This window comes from Cydia amplana, chromosome 14 (assembly GCF_948474715.1).
Source record: "Cydia amplana chromosome 14, ilCydAmpl1.1, whole genome shotgun sequence".
NCBI classification, from domain to species: domain Eukaryota; kingdom Metazoa; phylum Arthropoda; class Insecta; order Lepidoptera; family Tortricidae; genus Cydia; species Cydia amplana.
Genome location: NC_086082.1, coordinates 12,179,093 through 12,201,451, shown reverse-complemented (window position 1 = coordinate 12,201,451; position 22,359 = coordinate 12,179,093). Strand labels below are relative to the sequence as shown.

Sequence of the window (22,359 nt, the reverse complement as noted above, 5' to 3'; positions counted from 1 at the left end):
GTGGTATAAGGTCTATAAAAGGTCAGCCTGTTTCGTAGCTGTCTACAGAACAACAGAAGCCGCATCTGACCACCTGTGAACCTTATTACAATTTGTTAAGATCTATAATCGGTCCTCGTTTGTACCTGTCTACTGCTGCGGCAGCATGTGCGTCCAGGCGGCCTCGAATTTGGAGTGCGCGGTGCTGCACGCAGATTTGGACGCCTCGACCACGCTTAGCGGGAACGGCTCGCTCTGTTGGGAGAGTATCATGTTATAAACTTTGAATTGCAAACTATTTGTGTAGTTTGTAGCTTTCTAATAGAGCCCGACGGGTAATCCTATTGTCTATTGTTAAGTAAAACCGCTCGTGCCACGTGCCACAACCACCTGCATAAAAAATCGTGTGTTCACTTTACCCAGGTAATGGAATTACAACTCCTATGGAATTTGCAATAAGATTCAAAATGAACAAATGGATAAATATTTTGTCAGTATGTGTGTGGTCCGTTCAACTCAGTACTTCGGTTACAGAGTGCCGGCGAGTCGAACGCTACAGAACCAGTCTAAAATGTGTCATCGAGATGCGTAACAAAGGCGCGTTATCGGAGAGCGCACCTACACTGGTTTTTTGAGTGTTGGACTAGCCCGCGCTCAGGTGCCAACTAGAATAATTAAGACCCTTTTTTGCAGGTAAGTAGCACGTGCGGTTTTACTGAACAATAGACAATAGGATAAACCGTCGGGCTCTATTAGAAAGCTACAAACTATACATAGTTAAGGTTAAAGTTTCACCGAAAGGCCTTCAAAGACTTGTAACTTGATCTAATAGACTAAAGGAGCCCACTGATTACCAGTCCGCCGGACGATATCGGCCTGTCAGTTAGAACAAAAAGTTGACAGTTCCGAACAACTGGCAGGCCGATACCGTCCGGTGCACCAAACCGTCTGTCACCATTAAAGAGTTCGCCAAATTTTGTATGGGAAGTCTCATAGTTAACTGCTGAGTGCCGTTAGTGGTCCGTCAACTGTGTTTGATGCATCCGGCCCTTAAGAGTTGGCCCCGGAAAATTGTACCAGGAGTGTAGAACCAGGCGTCTAGCACCTGTTAGTCGGTGGAGATTTTGTTACACGTTACTTGTATTTGTATGAGCATTTTTATTGGTTTCTTTCTTGTTTATTAAGCTCTGTATAACTGTGTGTAGTATAGTTCGTTTTTATAGCATTAGAAAAAAGATAAACAATCGTTACGTGTCTTTTTATTGAAAAACATTTTTGAAAAACAAGTCACGGCAAATATGTAACAGTTATGAATCATATACAATTATACTTGGTCAACCAGATCTTGACAGTAGAAAAAGGCGGCAAATTTGAAAAATGTAGGCGCGAAGGGATCTCGTCCCATAGAAAATTTGAATTTCGCGCCTTTTTTTACTGACAAGATTTGGTTGACCAGCTATATTTACATTCTTTTGCTTTCATAAGTAATAGTCCCTGATTTAAAAAAGCGTTTTTCAATATAAAGACATGTAGGTAGATACCGCGTATTCTTTTTCTAATGCTAAAAAAAAACGAACTATAGTGTTGAAGTTTCAAATAAACAAATAGTTGTTACTTACAGTGAGTGCACAGAATGCCCGCTCGACGGCGGCGATGAGCCGCTCCAGTTCAGCGCCACTGGCCATCACCAGCGCCAGTCCTGAACCACGTTCGCGCGCCTCGCACACGGACCATTCCTGCACAAGTAAAAGTACGTATAGTTTGTCGATTTCTAACAGGCCCCGACGGTGCCGTGTGGCGCCGGCATCAGAAAAGAATAGCACCACCCCATCTCATCCCGTAGGTGTCGTATAAGGCGACTAAGGGAAAACTGGCGACAGATATGCATATGAGCAAGGCTCGCCCGTATCCTTAGCGGGGTCCTTGCTCACAAGAGCTGTGCTAAGCGCGCGCCACATCGCGACAAAAAAAAAAAAAAAAACAGGCCCCGACGGAGAATCCTTTATTGACCGAAGCGTAGCGAAGGTCTACGTTTTGACTCGGGCATTTTGCTTTTGTATGTCCGGATGTTCTCCTCTACAGGTCACAATTCTCAACCGATTCTTGTGAAATTTTGTGACCAGATTCTATGAGTAAATACAATTTTTTTGTCGATCCCGTTTTTGGAAATTTAAAAAAATAGAGGAGTTGTGATAACTCGCGCTTAAACAAATAGTAGTGTCGATATCATAAGAGTATTTTCTTTTTGAGACATATTTACATAGTAAATGGCAAAAAATGCAGAAAAATTGTATTGCTGGTTTAGGCGGTATTTAGATATTTAGTTTGTACTCGAGAATGAGTAGCCGAATTTCGTCAGCTTAGCTAAGAACTATCATGGCGCATTTTGTAAACAATCGCTTTTTTTGTTTGCACACAGAAAGTCTGGGTTCGATCCCCAGTAAGAAATAACTTTTTGTTTTTTATTTTTTCACTTAAACTTCGTATTTTTTTTTAATAAATTAAAATCTTTGTATTGTTGATGCTGTCAAACCGCTGTGTGGCGCTGTCATCGTGCACGGTCCCAATAAGCTATGCTCGAGAGGTCTACAGCTCACAGAGCCACTAGTCTATTGTTAAGTAAAACCGCACGTGCTACTTACCCGCAAAAAAGGGTCTTATTTATTCTATTTGGCACCTGAGCGCGGGCTAGTCCAACGCTCAAAAACCAGTGTAGGTGCGCTCTCCGATAACGCGCCTTTGTTACGCATCTCGATGGCACATTTTAGACTGGTTCTGTAGCGTTCGACTCGCAGGCTGTCAGTAACCGTAGTACTGAGTGCCGGCGAGTCAAATGGACCACACACAGCCTAGAAAAATATTTTTCCTTTAGTCCATTTTGAACCTTATTGCAATCGCTTATTGAGTGGTAATTCAGTAACCGGTAAAAACGGCCCAACCATTTTTTTAGGCAGCTAGAAGCACGTGCGGTTTCACTTAACAATATACAAAGGATAAGCCGTTCGAGGCCTGTTAGAAATCGACAAACTATACCTATTAAATCTACGTTTCGAGAATCCATCACACACGCTACGGTAGCTTTCCGTTATAAATATACTAGGGTGGATCAATTATTTCTTGTTGTTATTCTGTCCGGTCAGCTGACCCTCAATGGAAAGGGTTTATAAAAGAATCACCAAAAAGCGTGTTTGGTGAATTTAAATGCATAAAAATCAGGTTTAAAAAGTGACCCAGGAGAACGTAACCATGGCAACGAGTGACAACTAAAACTGCGTGAACGTAGAAGAACACATGCGCGTGCGCGAAGATGTTGGAGCTGCGCACGCAGACGTCACGCAAGCGGTGTGCCATCTCTCATAAAAATCTGTACATTACAACGCGTACGTGCGCGTCCACGCCTACGCACACGAATCCGGTATGCCTGGGTCCGAAACATGGTCAGACAAATTCTCAATTACTTCTGGTCTTCAGACTCTTGAGAGTAAATGATAAGGTAACTTAAAAGAGGTTAAATTTATTAAAAATTAAATAAAGTATAAAACAAATAATTCAAAGCCTTAAAATAAAAACCGGTCAAGTGGGAGTCGGACTCGAGTTGCAAGGGTTCCGTACTTTAAGTCCGACTCACGCTTGACTGCACATTTATAATAGGTTTTCCTGTCATCTATAGTTAAAGAACTATTGTGTATTTTTTTCAAAATTTTAGACCCAGTGAATCGGAAATAAAGCCCCCCCCCCTTTATCTCCGAAACTACTGGGTCTAACTAATGGTCGGACAGAAAGACACACAGGCGTACAAGTGATCCTAGAAGGGTTCCGTTTTTTCCGTTAGAGGTACGGAACCTTAAAAATTACAAACTAAAATTCACTTAAAATATTATAGTTGTAGTATCTCACCAAACAGCACCAGTTCTCGTCTGTGTCGGGTATTTTGAATGCAGTTAAGTTCTTGAGCGAGCCGCACGCCAGTATCTCGACGTCGGTCCGCATTTCCGCTATGTATTCTAAAACAAAAAAAAAAAAAACAATAAGTACACACAATAGGGATGATGACACATGTTGAATTTTATAACAAAATCTAGTAAAATAGATAGCAAACGAGCAATTTATCACAATAATGTGGATATTAATATGAAATATTGAAAAATTACAAAATTACAGGACCTGAAAGTTTCAAAATTTAAGTTTTTTTTAACTTCCAAAAACGATAAAAGTAAGGGTACCATTCGATACCTTACATTTCATCCAAAAAAATATTGTATAGCAACTATATACATAAACGCAATATTTCACCGACAAAAACGCAATTTTCTTGTTTTGTCCATACTACAAGATGGGCGATGACGTCACGGCCTCTGGCCGTTTTGTATAGGGCGTTTCGCGAGTGAAGTGCGACTGTCGGACTTTGACTACAATTTCTGACTTTTGTGTTACTTTAATGCAATGGGTCCCATATAGACATTTGATCCTAAAAACAAACCCGATCGATTGATACCATAAAAAAAAATGAGTCATGTAGCCTATTACTAATTAATAATGAGTGTCGGAATCTCGACGCAAAAAATATTGCTTGATATAGTTCTTTGTTTTTCTTGCCGTTGTTTGTTGTAACAATTAATAGGTAAGTGTTTTTCCGATGTATCTTTTCACGAAATTCGATTTGTGTCCGAAAGCATTGAAATTTTTTCTAAGCTTTAAAAAAAAACGCCATCTCGTAGCCTATAGGTGTTCTTGGAGTTCAAAAGGTTAAAAAACCTGTAGACACTAACTTATCTATAAACCCGATAAGTGCGAGTCGGACTTTTTAGTAATCTGTGAAAATTTAAACTGTCTAGCTATGACGATTCACGAGATACAGCCCGGGGACAGACACACAGATGGACAGGGGAGTCTTTGTAATGGTCCCGTTTTTACCGTTTGGGTACGGAACTCTAATAATATATAACCGCCTTATTCATAAACGTCTGCTAAGTTAATCAGCTGATGATCGTCGTTTGTACCTCTCTGTGGCATAACGACAGATAGGGACAAACGACGATCATCAACTGATTAAGTTAGCAACCGTTTATAAATAACGCACAGAATAGCTAAAGCTGGTCAACCAAATCTTGTCAGTAAAAAACCGGCGAAGTGCGAGTCGGACTCGCGCACGGAGGGTTCCGCACCATCAACAAAAAATAGAGCAAAACAGGCAAAAAAACGGTCACCCATCCAAGTACTGACCCCGCCCGACGTTGCTTAACTTCGGTCAAAAATCACGTTTGTTGTATGGGAGCCCCACTTAAATCTTTATTTTATTCTGTTTTTAGTATTTGTTGTTATAGCGGCAACAGAAATACATCATCTGTGAAAATTTCAACTGTCTAGCTATCACGGTTCGTGAGATACAGCCTGGTGACAGACGGACGGACGGACGGATGGACGGACAGCGGAGTCTTAGTAATAGGGTCCCGTTTTTACCCTTTGGTTACGGAACCCTAAAAAAGGCGCGAAATTCAAATTTTCTATGGGACGATATCCCTTCGCGCCTACAATTTTCAAATTTGCCGCCTTTTTCTACTGTCAAGATCTGGTTGACCAAGTTTATGTACCTTTGAGCAGCGCCTCCTCGCCGCGCTGCTTGAGGTAGGCAGCGGCGCCGGGCACGAAGGCGAGGTCTAAGGGCGCGCGCACGCTCAGCACCTCCCGCGCCGTCACCAGCACGGTGCACGCGCACGGCGGCCCTGCACGCTCCACGGACAGCCCGTCTTTCTCTTCCAACGCCTGGAACAAATAGGTTATTTATAAATTGTTATCTGGAAGTAGTGCGGGCGGGGAGGGTGGTGTGGGACGTGTGTGTACCTGCGCCGCGTGCAGCAGCAGCGACTGCAGCCAGGAGGAGGCGGCGGGGTCGTCGGGCGCGGCGAGCAGCAGCCTGGCGCCGGTGTTGGTGGCGATCTCGAAGCGGTGCGGGCGGGGAGGGTGGTGTGGGACGTGTGTGTACCTGCGCCGCGTGCAGCAGCAGCGACTGCAGCCAGGAGGAGGCGGCGGGGTCGTCGGGCGCGGCGAGCAGCAGCCTGGCGCCGGTGTTGGTGGCGATCTCGAAGCGGTGCGGGCGGGGAGGGTGGTGTGGGACGTGTGTGTACCTGCGCCGCGTGCAGCAGCAGCGACTGCAGCCAGGAGGAGGCGGCGGGGTCGTCGGGCGCGGCGAGCAGCAGCCTGGCGCCGGTGTTGGTGGCGATCTCGAAGCGGTGCGGGCGGGGAGGGTGGTGTGGGACGTGTGTGTACCTGCGCCGCGTGCAGCAGCAGCGACTGCAGCCAGGAGGAGGCGGCGGGGTCGTCGGGCGCGGCGAGCAGCAGCCTGGCGCCGGTGTTGGTGGCGATCTCGAAGCAGTGCGGGCGGGGAGGGTGGTGTGGGACGTGTGTGTACCTGCGCCGCGTGCAGCAGCAGCGACTGCAGCCAGGAGGAGGCGGCGGGGTCGTCGGGCGCGGCGAGCAGCAGCCTGGCGCCGGTGTTGGTGGCGATCTCGAAGCAGTGCGGGCGGGGAGGGTGGTGTGGGACGTGTGTGTACCTGCGCCGCGTGCAGCAGCAGCGACTGCAGCCAGGAGGAGGCGGCGGGGTCGTCGGGCGCGGCGAGCAGCAGCCTGGCGCCGGTGTTGGTGGCGATCTCGAAGCAGTGCGGGCGGGGAGGGTGGTGTGGGACGTGTGTGTACCTGCGCCGCGTGCAGCAGCAGCGACTGCAGCCAGGAGGAGGCGGCGGGGTCGTCGGGCGCGGCGAGCAGCAGCCTGGCGCCGGTGTTGGTGGCGATCTCGAAGCGGTGCGGGCGGGGAGGGTGGTGTGGGACGTGTGTGTACCTGCGCCGCGTGCAGCAGCAGCGACTGCAGCCAGGAGGAGGCGGCGGGGTCGTCGGGCGCGGCGAGCAGCAGCCTGGCGCCGGTGTTGGTGGCGATCTCGAAGCAGTGCGGGCGGGGAGGGTGGTGTGGGACGTGTGTGTACCTGCGCCGCGTGCAGCAGCAGCGACTGCAGCCAGGAGGAGGCGGCGGGGTCGTCGGGCGCGGCGAGCAGCAGCCTGGCGCCGGTGTTGGTGGCGATCTCGAAGCAGTGCGGGCGGCGCGAGCTGTCCACGTGGCGCCGCACGCCCACCACGGAGCGCAGCGCGATGGCGTTGGGTAGGGACGTGTTGGCGTCGGGCGGGTGAGGACCCCATTGAAGGACACCCGCTCTGAAATAAAAAGACATTTGTATCGATCGCGATTAACGATAGTATCATAAATAATCTTATGTTTAGTTATTTTAATTTAAAGCACGACAAAGCGACCAACTTAGACACGTCTTAAAACTTTGTATTCTGAATCACATATGCATTGTAAAATCTTGAGCAAACACCTAAAGAAAAGCATTCCCGTCATAATTAAATCGTGTGATGACAATGGCTGGCAATCTTAGGGATAACTGATGAAAAGTTGTCATAGGGGAAAAACGGAACCCTCATAGGACCACTCGTGCGTCTATTTGTCCGACCTTCCCCTCCCCCATCACCGAAAGTACTGGGTGTAAAATTTTTTTGAAAAAAAAAACAATTATAGGATATCATGACCAAATATATTTAGATGCGAGGTCTGCAAGGTAACTTTACAATTTCTATTCGAATTTTAAACAATTAACGCTACAAATTTGAATTTCGAATTTTAAACAAGCTCACTGACCAGCAATTTCGGAACTAAAGTTTTTCAATAGAAAGGAGGATGGGTCAATGGATGGACTAGTCATTGAGTTTTTACTTCTGTCGGGACTCCCGGAGCGCAACCCGTTGTTTTTTTCTCATAGTGGCCCCCGGCTCTTTTCATAATACGAAGTTTTTGTCAATAACCATTAAGGTAGTAGCATACCTGAGTAAGAAGTAGCAAGGTTCGAAGCGTTTGCTGCGGTCGGTGCGGCACATGAGATAGCCCTCGAGCGGCGGAGCGAAAGCCCCCGGCGCTTCTATAAGACGGTCGCCCGCGTCCCCCGACAAGACGCGACCGTAGTACAAGATGTCCGATACCTAAAACAAACCAAAAACCCACTTATTAGGGTTCCGTACCTCAAAAGGAAAAAAACGGAACCTTATAGGCTCACTCGTGCGTCTGTCTGTCTGTCCGACCATTCACCCCCCCCTTTATCTCCGAAACTACTGGGTCAAACATTTTGAATAAAATACATAAAATAGTTCTTTCGATAGATGACAGGAAATAAATAAATAAATAAAATAAAATTTTATTCACGTAAAAGACATTTAATTGACGTTCCACATAAAAAAAAACATTAGGTATTAAAAATTGGGTAATGTACGGAACTTTTGGAACGCGAGTCCGAAGTTTGCACTTGTTCGGTTTTTTGCAACTGCTACACTCTAATGAGTTAATGACAATAATGACACAGTAAAAATATTTGAGCATCGGTAGAAGAGGTAAGGGTCGATCATTTCAGACCGGGAGTAGGGCCATCTGCAGTAGAAATCACCATTTTTTGGAAGCTCAAAGATCCGCAAATGTTGTTTTCAGTGGTGTAAGAACTCTCAAGGGTTCATTTTATGGGTGAATTAAAGCATGACACTCGAGAGCAGCGGTTTACCTACCACTGGTGAATATTTCATAAGGCATAGTTCCCTTTCTGGGTTGCATGGATTGCAAATTGCTGAGATGAGATTTGTACCAAAAAATATGTCATAAATGCCTTCATAATTATAGAAACCTAAATTATTGATAAACAATTATCACTCTGCACTTACAAACTTGTTATGTTCGTTATCTTTATTTGTAAATTTTTAAATGTAAACAAGGTAAAGAAAAATATCTACAATATAAAAATTTTACCTTCCAATAAAATTATTATTATGTTTCCTTCCACGTCTGAGATCTTCATTGAGAGCGTAACGCCTCCGGTGACCGATAGATGCCGCTAGCGTCTATGTAGTCGCTCCGCCGCCTCGCCGTGACGTAGATCCGCTTCCCTTTCCTGCAAACAGACGCCCGCCCCCCGCCACTCGCCGCCGCTATGTCATTGTTGAGGAGAAGTACCGTCGGTATAAAAGTAGCCTAGTAGCCTGCCAGGAAGGCATTACTCAGATCTCAGACGTGGAAGGAAACATAATAATAATTTTATTGGAAGGTAAAATTTTTATATTATGTGTTCCGTTCCACGTCTGAGATCTTCATTGAGACCTGTTTATTATCTCCTGGTGGCGAGTCAGCGGGCGCGCAAGCGTTAGGGCTACACCTACTGTCATATAACTCAGAGAAAAAATAAATATATACGCCTTATTGCAACCCATGAAATCACAATAACTCGTTATAATGATGCATTACAGGAAATTGAGAATTTAAACTGTAATCCCAGGTTCGAATCTGACGTTAAACTGGTTTGAGAGATTTCTCATTCGAAATCGCATCCGATCCGCAGAATCTCGGCGATAGGATCATCTAAAGAAAGTCATGTTCCCAATTAACTTAAGCCAAAATATCGCTAAGTAATTGGATAGTTTTCCAGCTAATTTAGTGATTAAGTACATCATGGATCGAAAGCAATCGTAGGCGAGGCCGGATTGGATGAGACTACTGTGTCTGAAGGAAATAAGCGCAGTGTCCCCTAACATTTTGTGTAATTCTCACAAGTTGACGTACCCAGACTACCTACTGGGTCTATACTTTATTCAGAAGCTTCTAAGAGAGTCCAGTCGGTGAGACGCGTTATCTGGTTTAGAACCGAATTTCGGACACAAAATAATAGCGTCAAAGTTATCTGTGTAATTGCCCGGGCTACAGTGTAGTAGGGTAAGGTCATTGACCCTGCGGCCTGATGCTAACAGTAAAGGTGCGGCAGCTCTTCTATATAGGTACGTTGTAGGATTATTCAAGTTAGGGCAAGTAATTTGAATAAGATTTCTCGCGTCCCAAGCTGGTGGTTTGGGAGGCGCTGGTCTCGCTATTAATGACGATGGAAGAAGGCATAGTGACCGATAGTGGTTCACATACAGCCCTTGTTACAGGCTTCTGAACAAGTATCATTCTGAAAGCTAACATGGAGAATAGAAATAGATGTCTGAGATAGCTTGCTACCTCACTGGGTATTAGAGGTACCTGGCAGTCGATCTCATTTTTGATGCACCATGAAGATCATTTCTACATTGTGGGCGTACAGCGACCTTGACAAGGGGACGATCTAGGGAGTGCTCCCCGGTACTGGTTTTCTAGACAACCAGTACCGGAACCGGAAATACCCGGTTATCGCCGGCTCGGTGTTGGAGCGTCCTATCTGACAGGAGATACGCCTCGATTCTTAAGGTCGTTGACTCGTAAGGGATGGCGGTCTGACGTTGTGTTCACTAGGACCGCCAGTAAATTGCAAGCTTACCACAGCTGCGAGAAAGCTCTCCTCATCACGCCGTCACAGTAAACAGACTAGCCTGGGAGGTGGAGATATCCATGCCAAGTCGTATCACCGGCAGCTGCCAAACGCGTCGTGGTAGCACTTCAAAGAGTCGATTAAGACATACCGTGGTACAGTGCGAGGGCTCTCGAAAGCGGAGAGGCCGACCAACAAGGCGCCTATCAGGCGAAGATAGTCTCGGCGGCGGCTTCTGGGCGCAGCTGCCACTCGGGGGACGCAGTGACTTTTTGATAAACCGTCTCCTTTGGGGGTTATACTGACCTGGTAAGTAGCAAGGACCCAGCGCGAACTATAGACGATCTGCTGGCATCAGCAGTTTTTTCGACAACCGTAGTAACCGGTTGTATGTTTGTAGTACACTCCTGTCGTCAGCGCTGCAGGTGCGGCCCGTTAACGATTACTCTCCACTTGAAGGGCCTCACTTCGTACATTGTCTACCATTATTAACGGACTACAGGTATAAGGTGAGGACTACGACGGTGCAATCTCCATAAACTAACGTTTGCGAGTGAACAGGAGGCATCGAGTATAGTTTCTGTGAGAAACTCGGCAGCAAGGCAGGTCTGTATGTTGAGAAAACGAAAAACCTTCAGTCAAACTTGTATAGGAGCATGGTAGCATGCTTTTAAGGAAATCGCACTGATGAAATCAAGTCTAAAATCGACTTTGGCGCTTTGCTTAACAAAACTGTTTCGATAAAGTCGAAGACAGACAGATGGAAACTGCTGGAGTCCTCCTGGCCCCTTTCTCTTGGCACCGGAAACACAAGCTCGTTCAGGCGCAGCGGGTTTATTTGTCCCATTTTGTTTATTAGGGGCTTGGCGAACGAGTTCGTCTTTGTAAGACGGAACTTAAGCTGGAGAGCGCGGGCAAGCAGAGAGATAATTATGTGAACACTGCAAACCTTTTCAATGCCTTCAACCTCGGTTTTGAGCGGAGCACACGGGACCTTGTCTGCCGTCGCCTTGGCGACGGAGGAATCCTCAACCGAAAGCAAGAGTTTAGCGGTCTGCTCGTCAGCACGACAACAGCTTGCACCATAGCTATAAGCGCCTGCGTACCTCAATGGGGCCATGTGGACAGGGAAAACTGGTACCGTGGTACACGTGGCGCCGGACGGCAGCGGCGTGGCGCCCGGCCGGCGTCGGCTTGGCGGGCTGCATCGACGCGGCCGCTGGCGATATCATTGGGAACGGCAACAGGTAAGTTTTCTTACGAACAGAACATGGGTGCCATTGCAAAGGACGACAGCGTCGTACTTGCAGCATCGACGTAATTGCCGGCGCTATCATGGCAACCGCCGCCGCTCGGAAGGTGCCGGTGCATGAGGTGGGCGGCGCCATCGTGGCGGCAGCCACCGCCAGCTCGGGAGGCGCCGGCGCGTGACGCGAGAGGCGCCATCGTGGCGGCAGCCACCGCCAGCACGGGTGGCGCCGGCGCGTGACGCGAGGCGCCATCGTGGCGGCAGCCACCGCCAGCTCGGATGGCGCCATCGTGGCGGCAGCCACCAACAGCTCGGGAGGCGCCGGCGCGTGACGCGAGAAGCGCCATCGTGGCGGCAGCCACCGCCAGCTCAGGAGGCGCCGGCGCGTGACGCGAGAGGCGCCATCGTGGCGGCAGCTACCGACATATCGGGAGGCGCCGGCGCGTGACGCGAGAAGCGCCATCGTGGCGGCAGAGGCGCCGGCGCGTGACGCGAGAGGCGCCATCGTGGCGGCAGCCACCAACAGCTCGGGAGGCGCCGGCGCGTGACGCGAGAAGCGCCATCGTGGCGGCAGAGGCGCCGGCGCGTGACGCGAGAAGCGCCATCGTGGCGGCAGCCACCGCCAGCTCGGGTGGCGCCGGCGCGCGACGCGCGAGGCGCCATCGTGGCGGCAGCCACCGACAGCTTGGGAGGCGCCGGCGCGTGACGCGAGAGGTGCCGCCACCGACAGCTTGGGAGGCGCCGGCGCGTGACGCGAGAAGCGCCATTGTGGCGGCAGCCACCGCCAGCTCGGGAGGCGCCGGCGCGTGACGCGAGAGGCGCCATCGTGGCGGCAGCCACCGACAGCTTGGGAGGCGCCGGCGCGTGACGCGAGAAGCGCCATCGTGGCGGCAGCCACCGCCAGTTCGGGAGGCGCCGGCGCGTGATGCGAGAGGTGCCATCGTGGCGGCCAGCTCGGGAGGCGCCGGTGCGTGAGGCGAGAGGCGCCATCGTGGCGGCCAGCTCGGGTGGCACCGGAGCGTGAGGTGGGTGCCGCCATCGTGGCGGCCCGCCACTGTTTCGCTGGTGCGTGAGGCGCCATGGTGGCGGCCAGCTCAAGAGGCGCCGATGCGTGAGGTGGGCGGCGCCAATCGTGGCTACAGCCACCGCCAGCTCGGGAGGCGCCGGTGCGTGACGCGCCATCGCGCCGATGCGCGTGATGGACGTTGCCGGCTCAGGAGGCGCCGATGCGCGTGGCGGGCAGCGCCACCGTAGCGTCTTTCGCCGGCACAGGGGGGGAGACGTGCGCGTGGCGACTGGCGCCACCATGGTGGCGTAGTTGCACGCAACATCACGGCGACACTGTTGCCCGACGCCTTGATAGATGGCAACCGGCGCGGCGAACGGCTCCGCCGCTGTACTCGTAGTGTTTCCACAGAGTGGCTTCCACGTAACTTACCTTCCTTCCACTTTGAGCAGTCGAGATGCAGTAGCGTGCTCCCCGTGGTCCGGTCCGCCTTCACCTTGGCGCCAGGACGGGACCGAGAGGTCCGCGATCCACCCGCGCCGCGACCGTAGCAACAGGAGCGGGCGCGTGACGTCTCTCGGAGTCCCACGGACCGGAAGCGCCTGCGCCGCGACACTTCGGGCGCCGGCCCGCAGCGTCGCGGCTTCTTGGAGTCACCTCGGACGACAAGAGAAAGTCGACAGCGCCGACGCGGCGAACGACACGACTGTCGCGTCGGAAACTAACAACACGAGGTAATACTCCCGGGCTCCGAGCACGAGCACCGACCTCGGCCGACACCTGCGGTAATCGGACGAGAACCGGGGCTTTAGCGTCCAAATAGGCATTCACAATGCGCTTCCGAACGCCAAATACAGCTAGAATATCATTAAACTGGCTTACCAGATGGTTTGAGACAATCCAAACCTATCCTATTGCAGCGCGACCCCGGCACCCCACCGCGCCGGGCCGGCACCGCTCCCCGCGGCAGGCACGATGACGCACGTTCCTCTCCGATGCGGAGCGACTTACGTTACCACGCGTTGTAACAAACGACACTTGAAACCACTTGTTGACGCACTTCCTACTTCACTCTCGAAAATGCGAGTTAACGGTAACGATTTTAGCAGCATGGCATGTAAAAGATAATTTAGCAAGAAAAAAGTGGGTAGAATCGAAAAGCACCGTTGGAAGATCGATCCCGAGACCGCCAAAAGACTAGTAGTGGCGATCTCCCCTTCGGCCGTGTACGTAACCGACCTTTCGTAACTGGTAACGAAGGAAGAAAAAATGATCTTTGTACGATACTGGTTTCGAATAAAGATTATTTTTTCTTCGTACGTAACCATAGTTACGAGAGAAGAAATTTTCTATTTGAAATTACGAAAAAAGACTATCTATTCCTCATACGTAACTGAGTCAAAATGTTTTAATCATCATTGAGCGTAGGTAACATACTGATATGAAACCTCTTCAAACTCCTTACTGTTATAGACTAGACTAACTGTTATATCCATGAATGAGTTTCAAAAGAAGACTCTATAGTCTGTATCCTCCTTGTGACCAGTTAGAACTTATTGACGGAATGACGAATAGGAACAGATTTTCAGTGTGACCAATAGCTACAAAATTACTATGTGACTTAATAGAACTAAATTTACTTGTGACGGGTTGAAACAAATATTATTGCTTTCTGCAGTATGACCGGTTAGAACAAAATTTTGGTGTGACGAGTTGATCCGAAATCGGGAATACGATACTAAATTATGCCCTTAAACGGATCATTACATTATGCGCCAAGCATTTATTTTAATTCATTATACAGTTGCTAGTGTACTAGGTGCACCAAATTATAATTAAATGATAATATAGATCTATTAAGCCTTTCTTTGTAATTAACTAGCTTTTTCCCGCGGCTTCGCCGGCGTACTAAGACTACTAAAAAATGAGGTTTTCCCCAAACAAACTTTGAACCCCCATTTCACCCCCTTAGGGGGTGAATTTTGAAACATCCTTTCTTAGTGCACCCCTAGACCTTATAAGGAACCTACGTGCCAAATTTGGAATCTCTAGAACTAGCAGTTTGGGCTGTGCGTTCATATGTCAGTCAGTCAGTCAGTTTCGTTATGTAATCTAGTCCTTACTTAGTCTAGGCGAAGGATCGTATGAAGAAAATTAATTCTTACTATGTAACTGGTTACGAACCACCTTCGAAAGATGGTGACTGATTACGTACGAGAAAAAAATGATCTTTATTCGAAACCAGTATCGTACAAAGATCATTTTTTCTTCCTTCGTTACCAGTTACGAAAGGTCGGTTACGTACACGGCCGAAGGGGCGATCTCTGGCTATATCTCGCTATTTAATCGAACAAACTTTGGATCGGAAATTTTTTAAAGCACCATGCTGCAAAAATGTTCGCAAAAAAATTTGCGGACCATCGGTCAGGACGGTCGACGAAACAATGACATAGCGGCGGCGAGTGGCGGGGGGCGGGCGTCTGTTTGCAGGAAAGGGAAGCGGATCTACGTCACGGCGAGGCGGCGGAGCGACTACATAGACGCTAGCGGCATCTATCGGTCACCGGAGGCGTTACGCTCTCAATGAAGATCTCAGACGTGGAACGGAACACATAATAAAGTTAGTCCTTCAATGAGAAAAGTCATTGACAGTTGCAGATAACACTATCATATTAATACCACTATAAAGATATTTTATCAACATATTATGTTGTGACTATAAATAACATAACAGTGCACAACACCAGGAAGTGATTACGATAAACCGTGCATACGTGTTTTAGTTAGTAGTATCAACACGTATCGGAGGTAAACGTATCATTAGTTTATGCAAAACATCTATGACTGAGTGCATCCGCTTCTTTACGTCCTGAGTTTTACTCGCATATGATATATCTCTGCGCAAATTAGAAGTTGCATGAACGAAGTAGTAACGATTCCGCCCCAAGAGTTCAAAACGATATTCGTCCGCACCATTCCATAGTAGACACAAGGCGAACGCCTAGAGAACACGCTGCCTACACTTACCTACGATGAAACTTAAAATATCTACCTTATAATGATGCGTTTGTCTAGGAACTTCAGTGGTACGATGCAGTAATGCGAACAGGAATGGTACGATCGCAGGCGATCCCGCAATGGCTATGTTTTTGCTCCTCCATTCTATAGAAGACACTAGAAAAACTTCAATAGAACCCCCTACAGTTCCTATGAAACATATGTAATACGTAGACATTTTTACCTTGTCCTGATGTCTTTGCCTAGCCACTTCAGCTGCCAAATGCTTGCAACTTAGCGGTATGATGGCCGGCGGTCGCTGTACGCGCAACGGCGAAGTGCGCGCACTCCACTCCAAAGAGGATACTAGGCGGACGCCCAGAGACGACTCCCCGGTCACGATGGAGCAAGCGATGTTGCCCGAGATGTCGATGATCTGGACGTATTGCGCTTCGGGACCGACCTAGCGAAAAAAAAAAATTTAAAGGAATCATTGTAGAAAGAAGATTGTGATGAGATTCACGTTAAATACAGCAATCTTCATTTATTATCCTTATTTATCAATCCGGCATTGTCTATAAGATTTAAATAAATATCGACCAGGAACTTGCTGCACAAATTGGTCGAAACTAGTGTCCGACCGAAGATTCGGCCGGGCCGAAACTTAAGAAATGGTACCTACTTCGTACTATGAAACTAAACTATGTGCAAAGACCAAAAAGTTGGGGAGCAAGTAGGACACCAATATTTATGTAAGTATACAGAAATTAATTGGTTTATTAGAAAACACAATTCCCCTAATGAGGCGCCTCTGGACGGTCGACGCAATCTTAATGTGTATAAAAGCGGTTTAATGACATTTTTTCAACAATTTTAATAAGTCTACAAATGTTTCGGTTTCGGCCGAGAGCCAAAGCCGAACCTTCGGTTTCGGTTTCGGCAAAAAAATATGTTTCGGTCGGACACTAGTCGAAACTAAATGTAAAATATAGGGTGTCAACAGCGTCCACTTCCTGTGTGCATTCTTATCAGTCACTGTCTAGATAGGTATAGGATTTTTGGCTGTTGCCGTGCGCGTCAGTTAACATCTTCGATGATCAAACGGTTAAAAACTTACTAATTCCTATGCCACAGTACAGAATAGATTTGTTAGCTTAACCCAACATTATAGGTGACATTGTAATGCAGCATGTATGAAAATTACGAGAACTTACCGCAATAGCATCTAATTCATTGTGCGGCAGCCGACAAAGAATGTCGTATTCAGTGCCGCCTGGGGTCAGGCCCGCTACGTAGAGGGCGAAGTCCGTGATGAACACCAGTAAAGGGGTCCATGCACCGTCCTCCATGTTGTACTGGGACTGCACTTTCATCATCTACAGGTGATGAGATAAACTTTAGTGTGTGATGTAACACATAACTATATTCTTAGTTTTGTCACGACTTTTTGCCAAGGCAAGCTAAGGGAAGCTAGACTTCGCTTTTCCATAAAGTAATCCCAAATATTGGAAAACATTTTAACCCGGTGAGGTAAGGAAACTACGACTTATCAAGACTAGTCCGGTTTCATTCATGATGCCTTCTGTTTTCGATAGGCGATGGTAAATCTAACATTACGAGTATATTACGTACTAGTTAGCTGCCACAACCGACTTTATGTTTTTACAAGTAAGGTACAAAATTGGATACAAATTTAAAAAAAAAACTATATAAGAAATAAAAGCGCCATCTACCATTAAGATGATCAAGATAAAACCGGCCAAGTGCGAGTCGGACTCGCGTTCCGAGGGTTCCGTACATTACACAATTTTTAACAATGTATTTTTTATGTGAAACGTGTCCAAATTTCAACTTAATTGTAGTTTCGGAGAAAATAGGCTGTGACAGACGGACAAACAGACGCACGAGTGATCCTATAAGCCCTATAAGGGTTCCGTTTTTTTCCTTTTGAGGTACGGAACCCTAAGAATGTAGGTAGGTATGAATGTAATTTAATTATCTAGCATAGCACATAAGCTAGTAAGTTGTTGTTTGAATAGTGAGTCACTCGTTGTGTCGTGACCTTAGCCTCGTCTCTCGGCAGGGTGCCTGTTGTTTCTTACCCTAACATGCTTCTAATCTTTGTAATTTATTTTCAAGGTCTAACTAGTAAAGATAGCTATGAATTTGAAATGTAAATATTATTATGAAATTGTGTGAAATTCAGACAAGTTAATCTAGAAAGTGTAACTTAGAGATTTATTAATATTAATAGTAATATGCAAATATAAATTTCTTATTATGTGGAGATCGTAATTAAATGGTACCTGCTTAATTACACTGCATGTACGTCTAGGTACCTAGTACCTACATACATTTTATACATTTATGTTGATGTGTTGCAATGGTGTAAAGTACTCTGTAAGGTACTATTTGTTTTATTTAGCTAAACTGATACGCAACGTCAAATTAAAAACAATCAATCAACTTATCAACTTACCCTATTCAGAGTTTCATTAGGATACGAGAATATTTGCAACCTCAATTTCTCATTGCATTCTATGGCGACATTATCTTCAAAGCTGTCAAAGTAGGACGGTTCGTCGGCCGTCAGCAACCGCACCGACAGTCTTTTGTTTTCGATCACCTCTTTGTCCACGAGGCGTGACATCCGCGCCGCGGAAGTGTGGAACGTATCCGATACGTCCTCAAACGGATATATGATGCTCGGGAAACCTTTCTCCATTCGCAACTTGTTTTGAAAGAACTTATTGTTCCGTATCTTCAGTTCCAAGTCTTTACGTTGACATACGTTCTTCAAATATCGATTCAGTAAAGCGGATTTGTCAGAGTTCATCTTTTGAGAAGGACTGTCAAAGAAGTCATCTGCGAAATCTTCACCACCTTTTAAAGTAGAGTTATCTGTGTTTGAGCAGTTGTCACTAGTTTGCTGTTGTTCTTCATTTGTTTTCTGTAGTGTAGAAGCAGATTTCCGGCTGTAACGGTTGACATTTTGTCTCTTAGGAGAAGATAAATGCTTTGGAATACCATTTTTCTGTTCAGTTTCATCCTGAACATTCTTGTTGAATTGTCTCTTAGGTGTAGATGCCCTGCTGGATGAATCTGTATCAGTCTGCTTTAGAGTGAAATCGGCTTTGCTAGTACTAGTCACTAGCTCCTTCACTGGAGTGCTTTCTGGTATAGGGACAAATGTTTCCTTGGGGGCATCAAATGCAGTCTGGAATGTATCGTGTACATAACTGTAGGACACTCCTTTATGTTCGTAAACTGTGCTCTCACAGTTCACAACATATTTGTTTACGGACGGAAAAGCATCAGATTTGTTAGATTTCTTGTCAAATTGCGCTTTCATGTTCAGAGTGAGTTTGTGCCGCGGAGAGCCCTCGTTAGGTGTCCTATCTCCTGCAATATTGCTTTTCGTTGAGGATATCATCTCTTTAGATGGAGCTGCTTCTAATTGCTGCCCATTTAGATTAATCTCCACAAAATCATCTTCATCATCAATCTGAAAGCCTGAATCCAAGCTTTTAGATAGTTTTTTGTTTTGATTCACATCAGGCAAAGCTTCAACCACATTAGTCAATTCAATACTGTTCTCAGGTAAACCTTTTTCTGGTGTAAAATTGAAATTAAAATTCTTGTAAAAACTTTTCAAGGAATCAATAATGTTGACATCCAGTAGATTTAAGACTTTGGTATTCTGTTTTTTCTCCTCAACTACGTTGGTGGTTATGTAGCGCTTTTTCTTTAAGACAGATTTAACTCTGTTTGGGCTTTCTGTAACTTCTAGGGGTTTCTTGGTTCTATCATGGGGTTGATCTATATCAGCTTCAGAGAAGTATGTTTTCCTCATAAAAGCTACATGAGCATTGTTTTCAAATCCGTCACATGAGTATGATTTTTGAGCTTTGTCACATTTTCTGTGCAGAAGTGTAGCTTCTGTTTTATTAGAATGTGATGAGGATGAGTCACTGGAAGATGTCTCCGAGTCACAGCTAAAATTAGAATCGGAGCTGTTGGAATCACATCCATATAATTTCCCTCTCGGCCTTGTCTCATTATTGTTATCTTTGTCTTTATTGTCATTCTCCTGATTTTCATGATCATAATCTTGACAATATTCAAATACACCACTTCGGTCAGCTTTGGAGTCACCATAAACAAGTAGGTCAGACATGGTCTGCTGCGCCACATCTGCTGCATACTTTGGTGACCTATCTCCAGATGCGCACCATGAAAATCTATCAGTTGCAATATTATTCTTTTGCCTAAACCTATCACAATATGTGTTATCTGGTCCATATGAGACGAAACCTCGTTCAATATGAATATTATCCGTTTTAGTATTGTTTAATATATCTTCATGGAATGATACCCGTTTTTTCTGTGAGCCTCCGCTTTGTGACTTCTTTTTGCATTTCCTCCTATACACAATATCTTCAGAGAGAGATTTCTTTGGCTCATTTGGTCGTGTTGGTTTGTCTATGTTTTCACTAGAAATTTTCTCACTCTCCAAAGCTTTTAAAACTACATCTGGCAAGTTTTCATAGACTGGAGATTTTTTGTTAGTTTCTACAAGGAGTTCAGGGACTATGTCTTCAGGTGCTCCCATATTCTGATTGTCTATGTCGCTCCGAGTCATGAGGCTGCTGGTTGTGCTCTTGATCATGTCCTGAGAACAAGATGGAACAGCATCATAGAGGCTGTCGCACGCTAATTCTTCAGCCCCAACTAAACTGTGTGACATCAACGCCTGACTGGTTACCTCAGAAGCTTCACTGTCCAAACACAAAACACCAGAATCACCGGGCGTATCGGCTAAACTACTTGTAGTACTAGACACCAAATGCAAGCTGCTTTGTAAACATAAATCTGTAGGCTTCCCCGCGCCGTCGTCTGCATTCTCCATCTTCGCGTATTGTTGCGAATCTCCAGTCAATGCCGCTGTCGCAACAACAGTGTCGTCAGTTCTATGACGACGTTTGCTTTTATCGATCTCATTGCCTCGGAGCTCCATTGACTTGTCGACCGACATTGCAAATTTTTGTTTTTACGTGCAGGTTAACGAATGTTTCCACTTAAGATAGGTTTATAATGATGGTTTTCACTTATGTATAGTACACATTTCCAGTTTTAAGTGTAGTATTCTCGCAAAATACGACACCAAACACATAATGACGAACACAAAGCGGCCATTTTTATTTTTCTATTTTGACGTTTCTTTTTTTTTTCTTTTGACATATGTTCTAGAGCTGCCCTCTCATTGTGCAAGTTACGGTTTTTTACTATTTGCTCGCCGCATTAGAATAAGAACCGCGCGTTTATTTAGCAACCATTTAGAAAGAGACACAACTATCATGTACATATATGTATATTCATGTATGTATATTGTTATCACTTTCATTGCGGTTAACGGGTTTTGAGTAAAACGCAGCGTTGCGGACTACATGAACCCTAGCTACATATTAAACAACTGTACCGATATTCGGAACCTAAAGTAATATATTGAGAGTGGCAACACTGTAGTTAGTCGTATTGTCCTTTTCTAGCATATACGTCCATCTCTCTCCCACACCCCCACCACTTCAGGCAGTTGCGTTTGACAATTTTGACAGTTAGAAACAAACGCAAATTACCTCATTGGCTTGCTGTTTTTCCATCTGGAAGGTCGTGAAGCTAAACTGCTGGTGAGTTTTTGAATTTGTACCCCAGTTTAGCTGACTATATTGAAAAACAGTTTCTAACGGCTTTTGCCGTTCGAAATAAATATTTAAATTTAGTTGTCCGTTAAACTATCTAGCAAATAAAAATGATCCGGAATAGTGATGTGCAAGTGTTTTCAAAGGCTGCCTGCGCGCACCGTGGCTATGCCAATGAAAATACTAAAACACATGGTAGAAAACACATCGAGCTGGTAAAGCGTGCACGTGTCACCATTATAATTTAATTTTATTAAGTCTCTTCCGAGTCTTGTTAGTTTAAATCTTTGTGTGTGTATAATAACGGTTGAAATTATATAATACTTAAATGGTGATGTGTGGAGGTATACCCTTTCAAGTGATTTGTGTTTTCGAATACGAATGGATCGGATAGTTAATACGTGTTACGTAGAACCTACGTATTAAGGTAGAAGCTTATAGACGTGTAGGTTTTTTATCTGTCCAAGTATCTATCAGCAATTTATCTTTTTATCCCGTTCCGGGTTAATATAATATTGCAAAATTAATTTTTTGGTAATAAACTTGCTGATAAATAACGTGTACCCGAATAGGAGTCGACGATATTTCCGCTCTAAGGGACACAAGGTAACGAACAAACCTACATCGCAAACATTGCATTTATTTTTGTGGAAAGTGAGTACTTCGGCAGTACATAAACTTAAATCTGACTAGACATAGAGAGAGATTAGCATGGCTCTGCGCAAGAATGACATGCGAATTCGTGAAGTATTTCACTCTGTATCTATCAACTTATATCTCTCCAACTAGATCTTTGATTTATGTAGGTAGGTACCTACTTAAATATATAACTTAGCAGGTACTTACAGCTTTAAAGGTTAAGGAAAAGAACTCTTGCATGTAGGTGCTATATGTGCTTGTGTTATTTTGAATTTGAATAACTTGATTATTAATTCTATACGTAACTACATACAAGAGGGTCAATTCTTAAGCCTACTTACCTACCTACATAAATAGTACACTTAAATTAAACGTTTCAAATAAAATCGGAAGCCTGTGACATGGAAGGGCATTAACGATACGGGA

At 45.8% G+C, this 22,359-nt stretch overlaps 1 protein-coding gene and 1 non-coding gene across 2 annotated transcripts; one reads left to right on the top strand and one right to left on the bottom strand.

Annotated features, from left to right (window-relative positions):
* Positions 1–78: 78 nt before the first annotated feature.
* On the bottom strand, positions 79–20,825 carry LOC134654135 (uncharacterized). The gene is made up of 9 exons (XM_063509584.1): positions 18,075–20,825; positions 16,810–16,971; positions 15,840–16,058; positions 7,850–8,004; positions 6,957–7,182; positions 5,571–5,742; positions 3,877–3,983; positions 1,599–1,715; positions 79–234 (listed from the first exon to the last, which is right to left on the bottom strand). Exons 1-9 carry the CDS (start codon positions 20,628–20,630, stop codon positions 130–132), a joined length of 3,819 nt encoding a protein of 1,272 aa, XP_063365654.1. The 5' UTR covers positions 20,631–20,825; the 3' UTR covers positions 79–129.
* A 1,127-nt stretch (positions 20,826–21,952) lies between these two features.
* On the top strand, positions 21,953–22,056 carry LOC134654393 (U6 spliceosomal RNA). Its single transcript, XR_010097325.1, has one exon. It is a non-coding gene; the product is annotated as a U6 spliceosomal RNA (small nuclear RNA).
* Positions 22,057–22,359: the final 303 nt, after the last annotated feature.

What these genes read in the sequence shown, in the direction of transcription:
- LOC134654135 (XM_063509584.1), bottom strand. Translation starts at nt 20,630, where the DNA reads ATGTCGGTCGACAAGTCAATGGAGCTCCGAGGCAATGAGATCGATAAA. An exon ending in CTAATGAAACTCTGAATAGG is followed by an intron (nt 16,972 to 18,074) that starts GTAAGTTGATAA and finishes CATCACCTGTAG; the next exon opens with ATGATGAAAGTGCAGTCCCA. An exon ending in GGCAAAGACATCAGGACAAG is followed by an intron (nt 8,005 to 15,839) that starts GTAAAAATGTCT and finishes GGTTTGTTTTAG; the next exon opens with GTATCGGACATCTTGTACTA.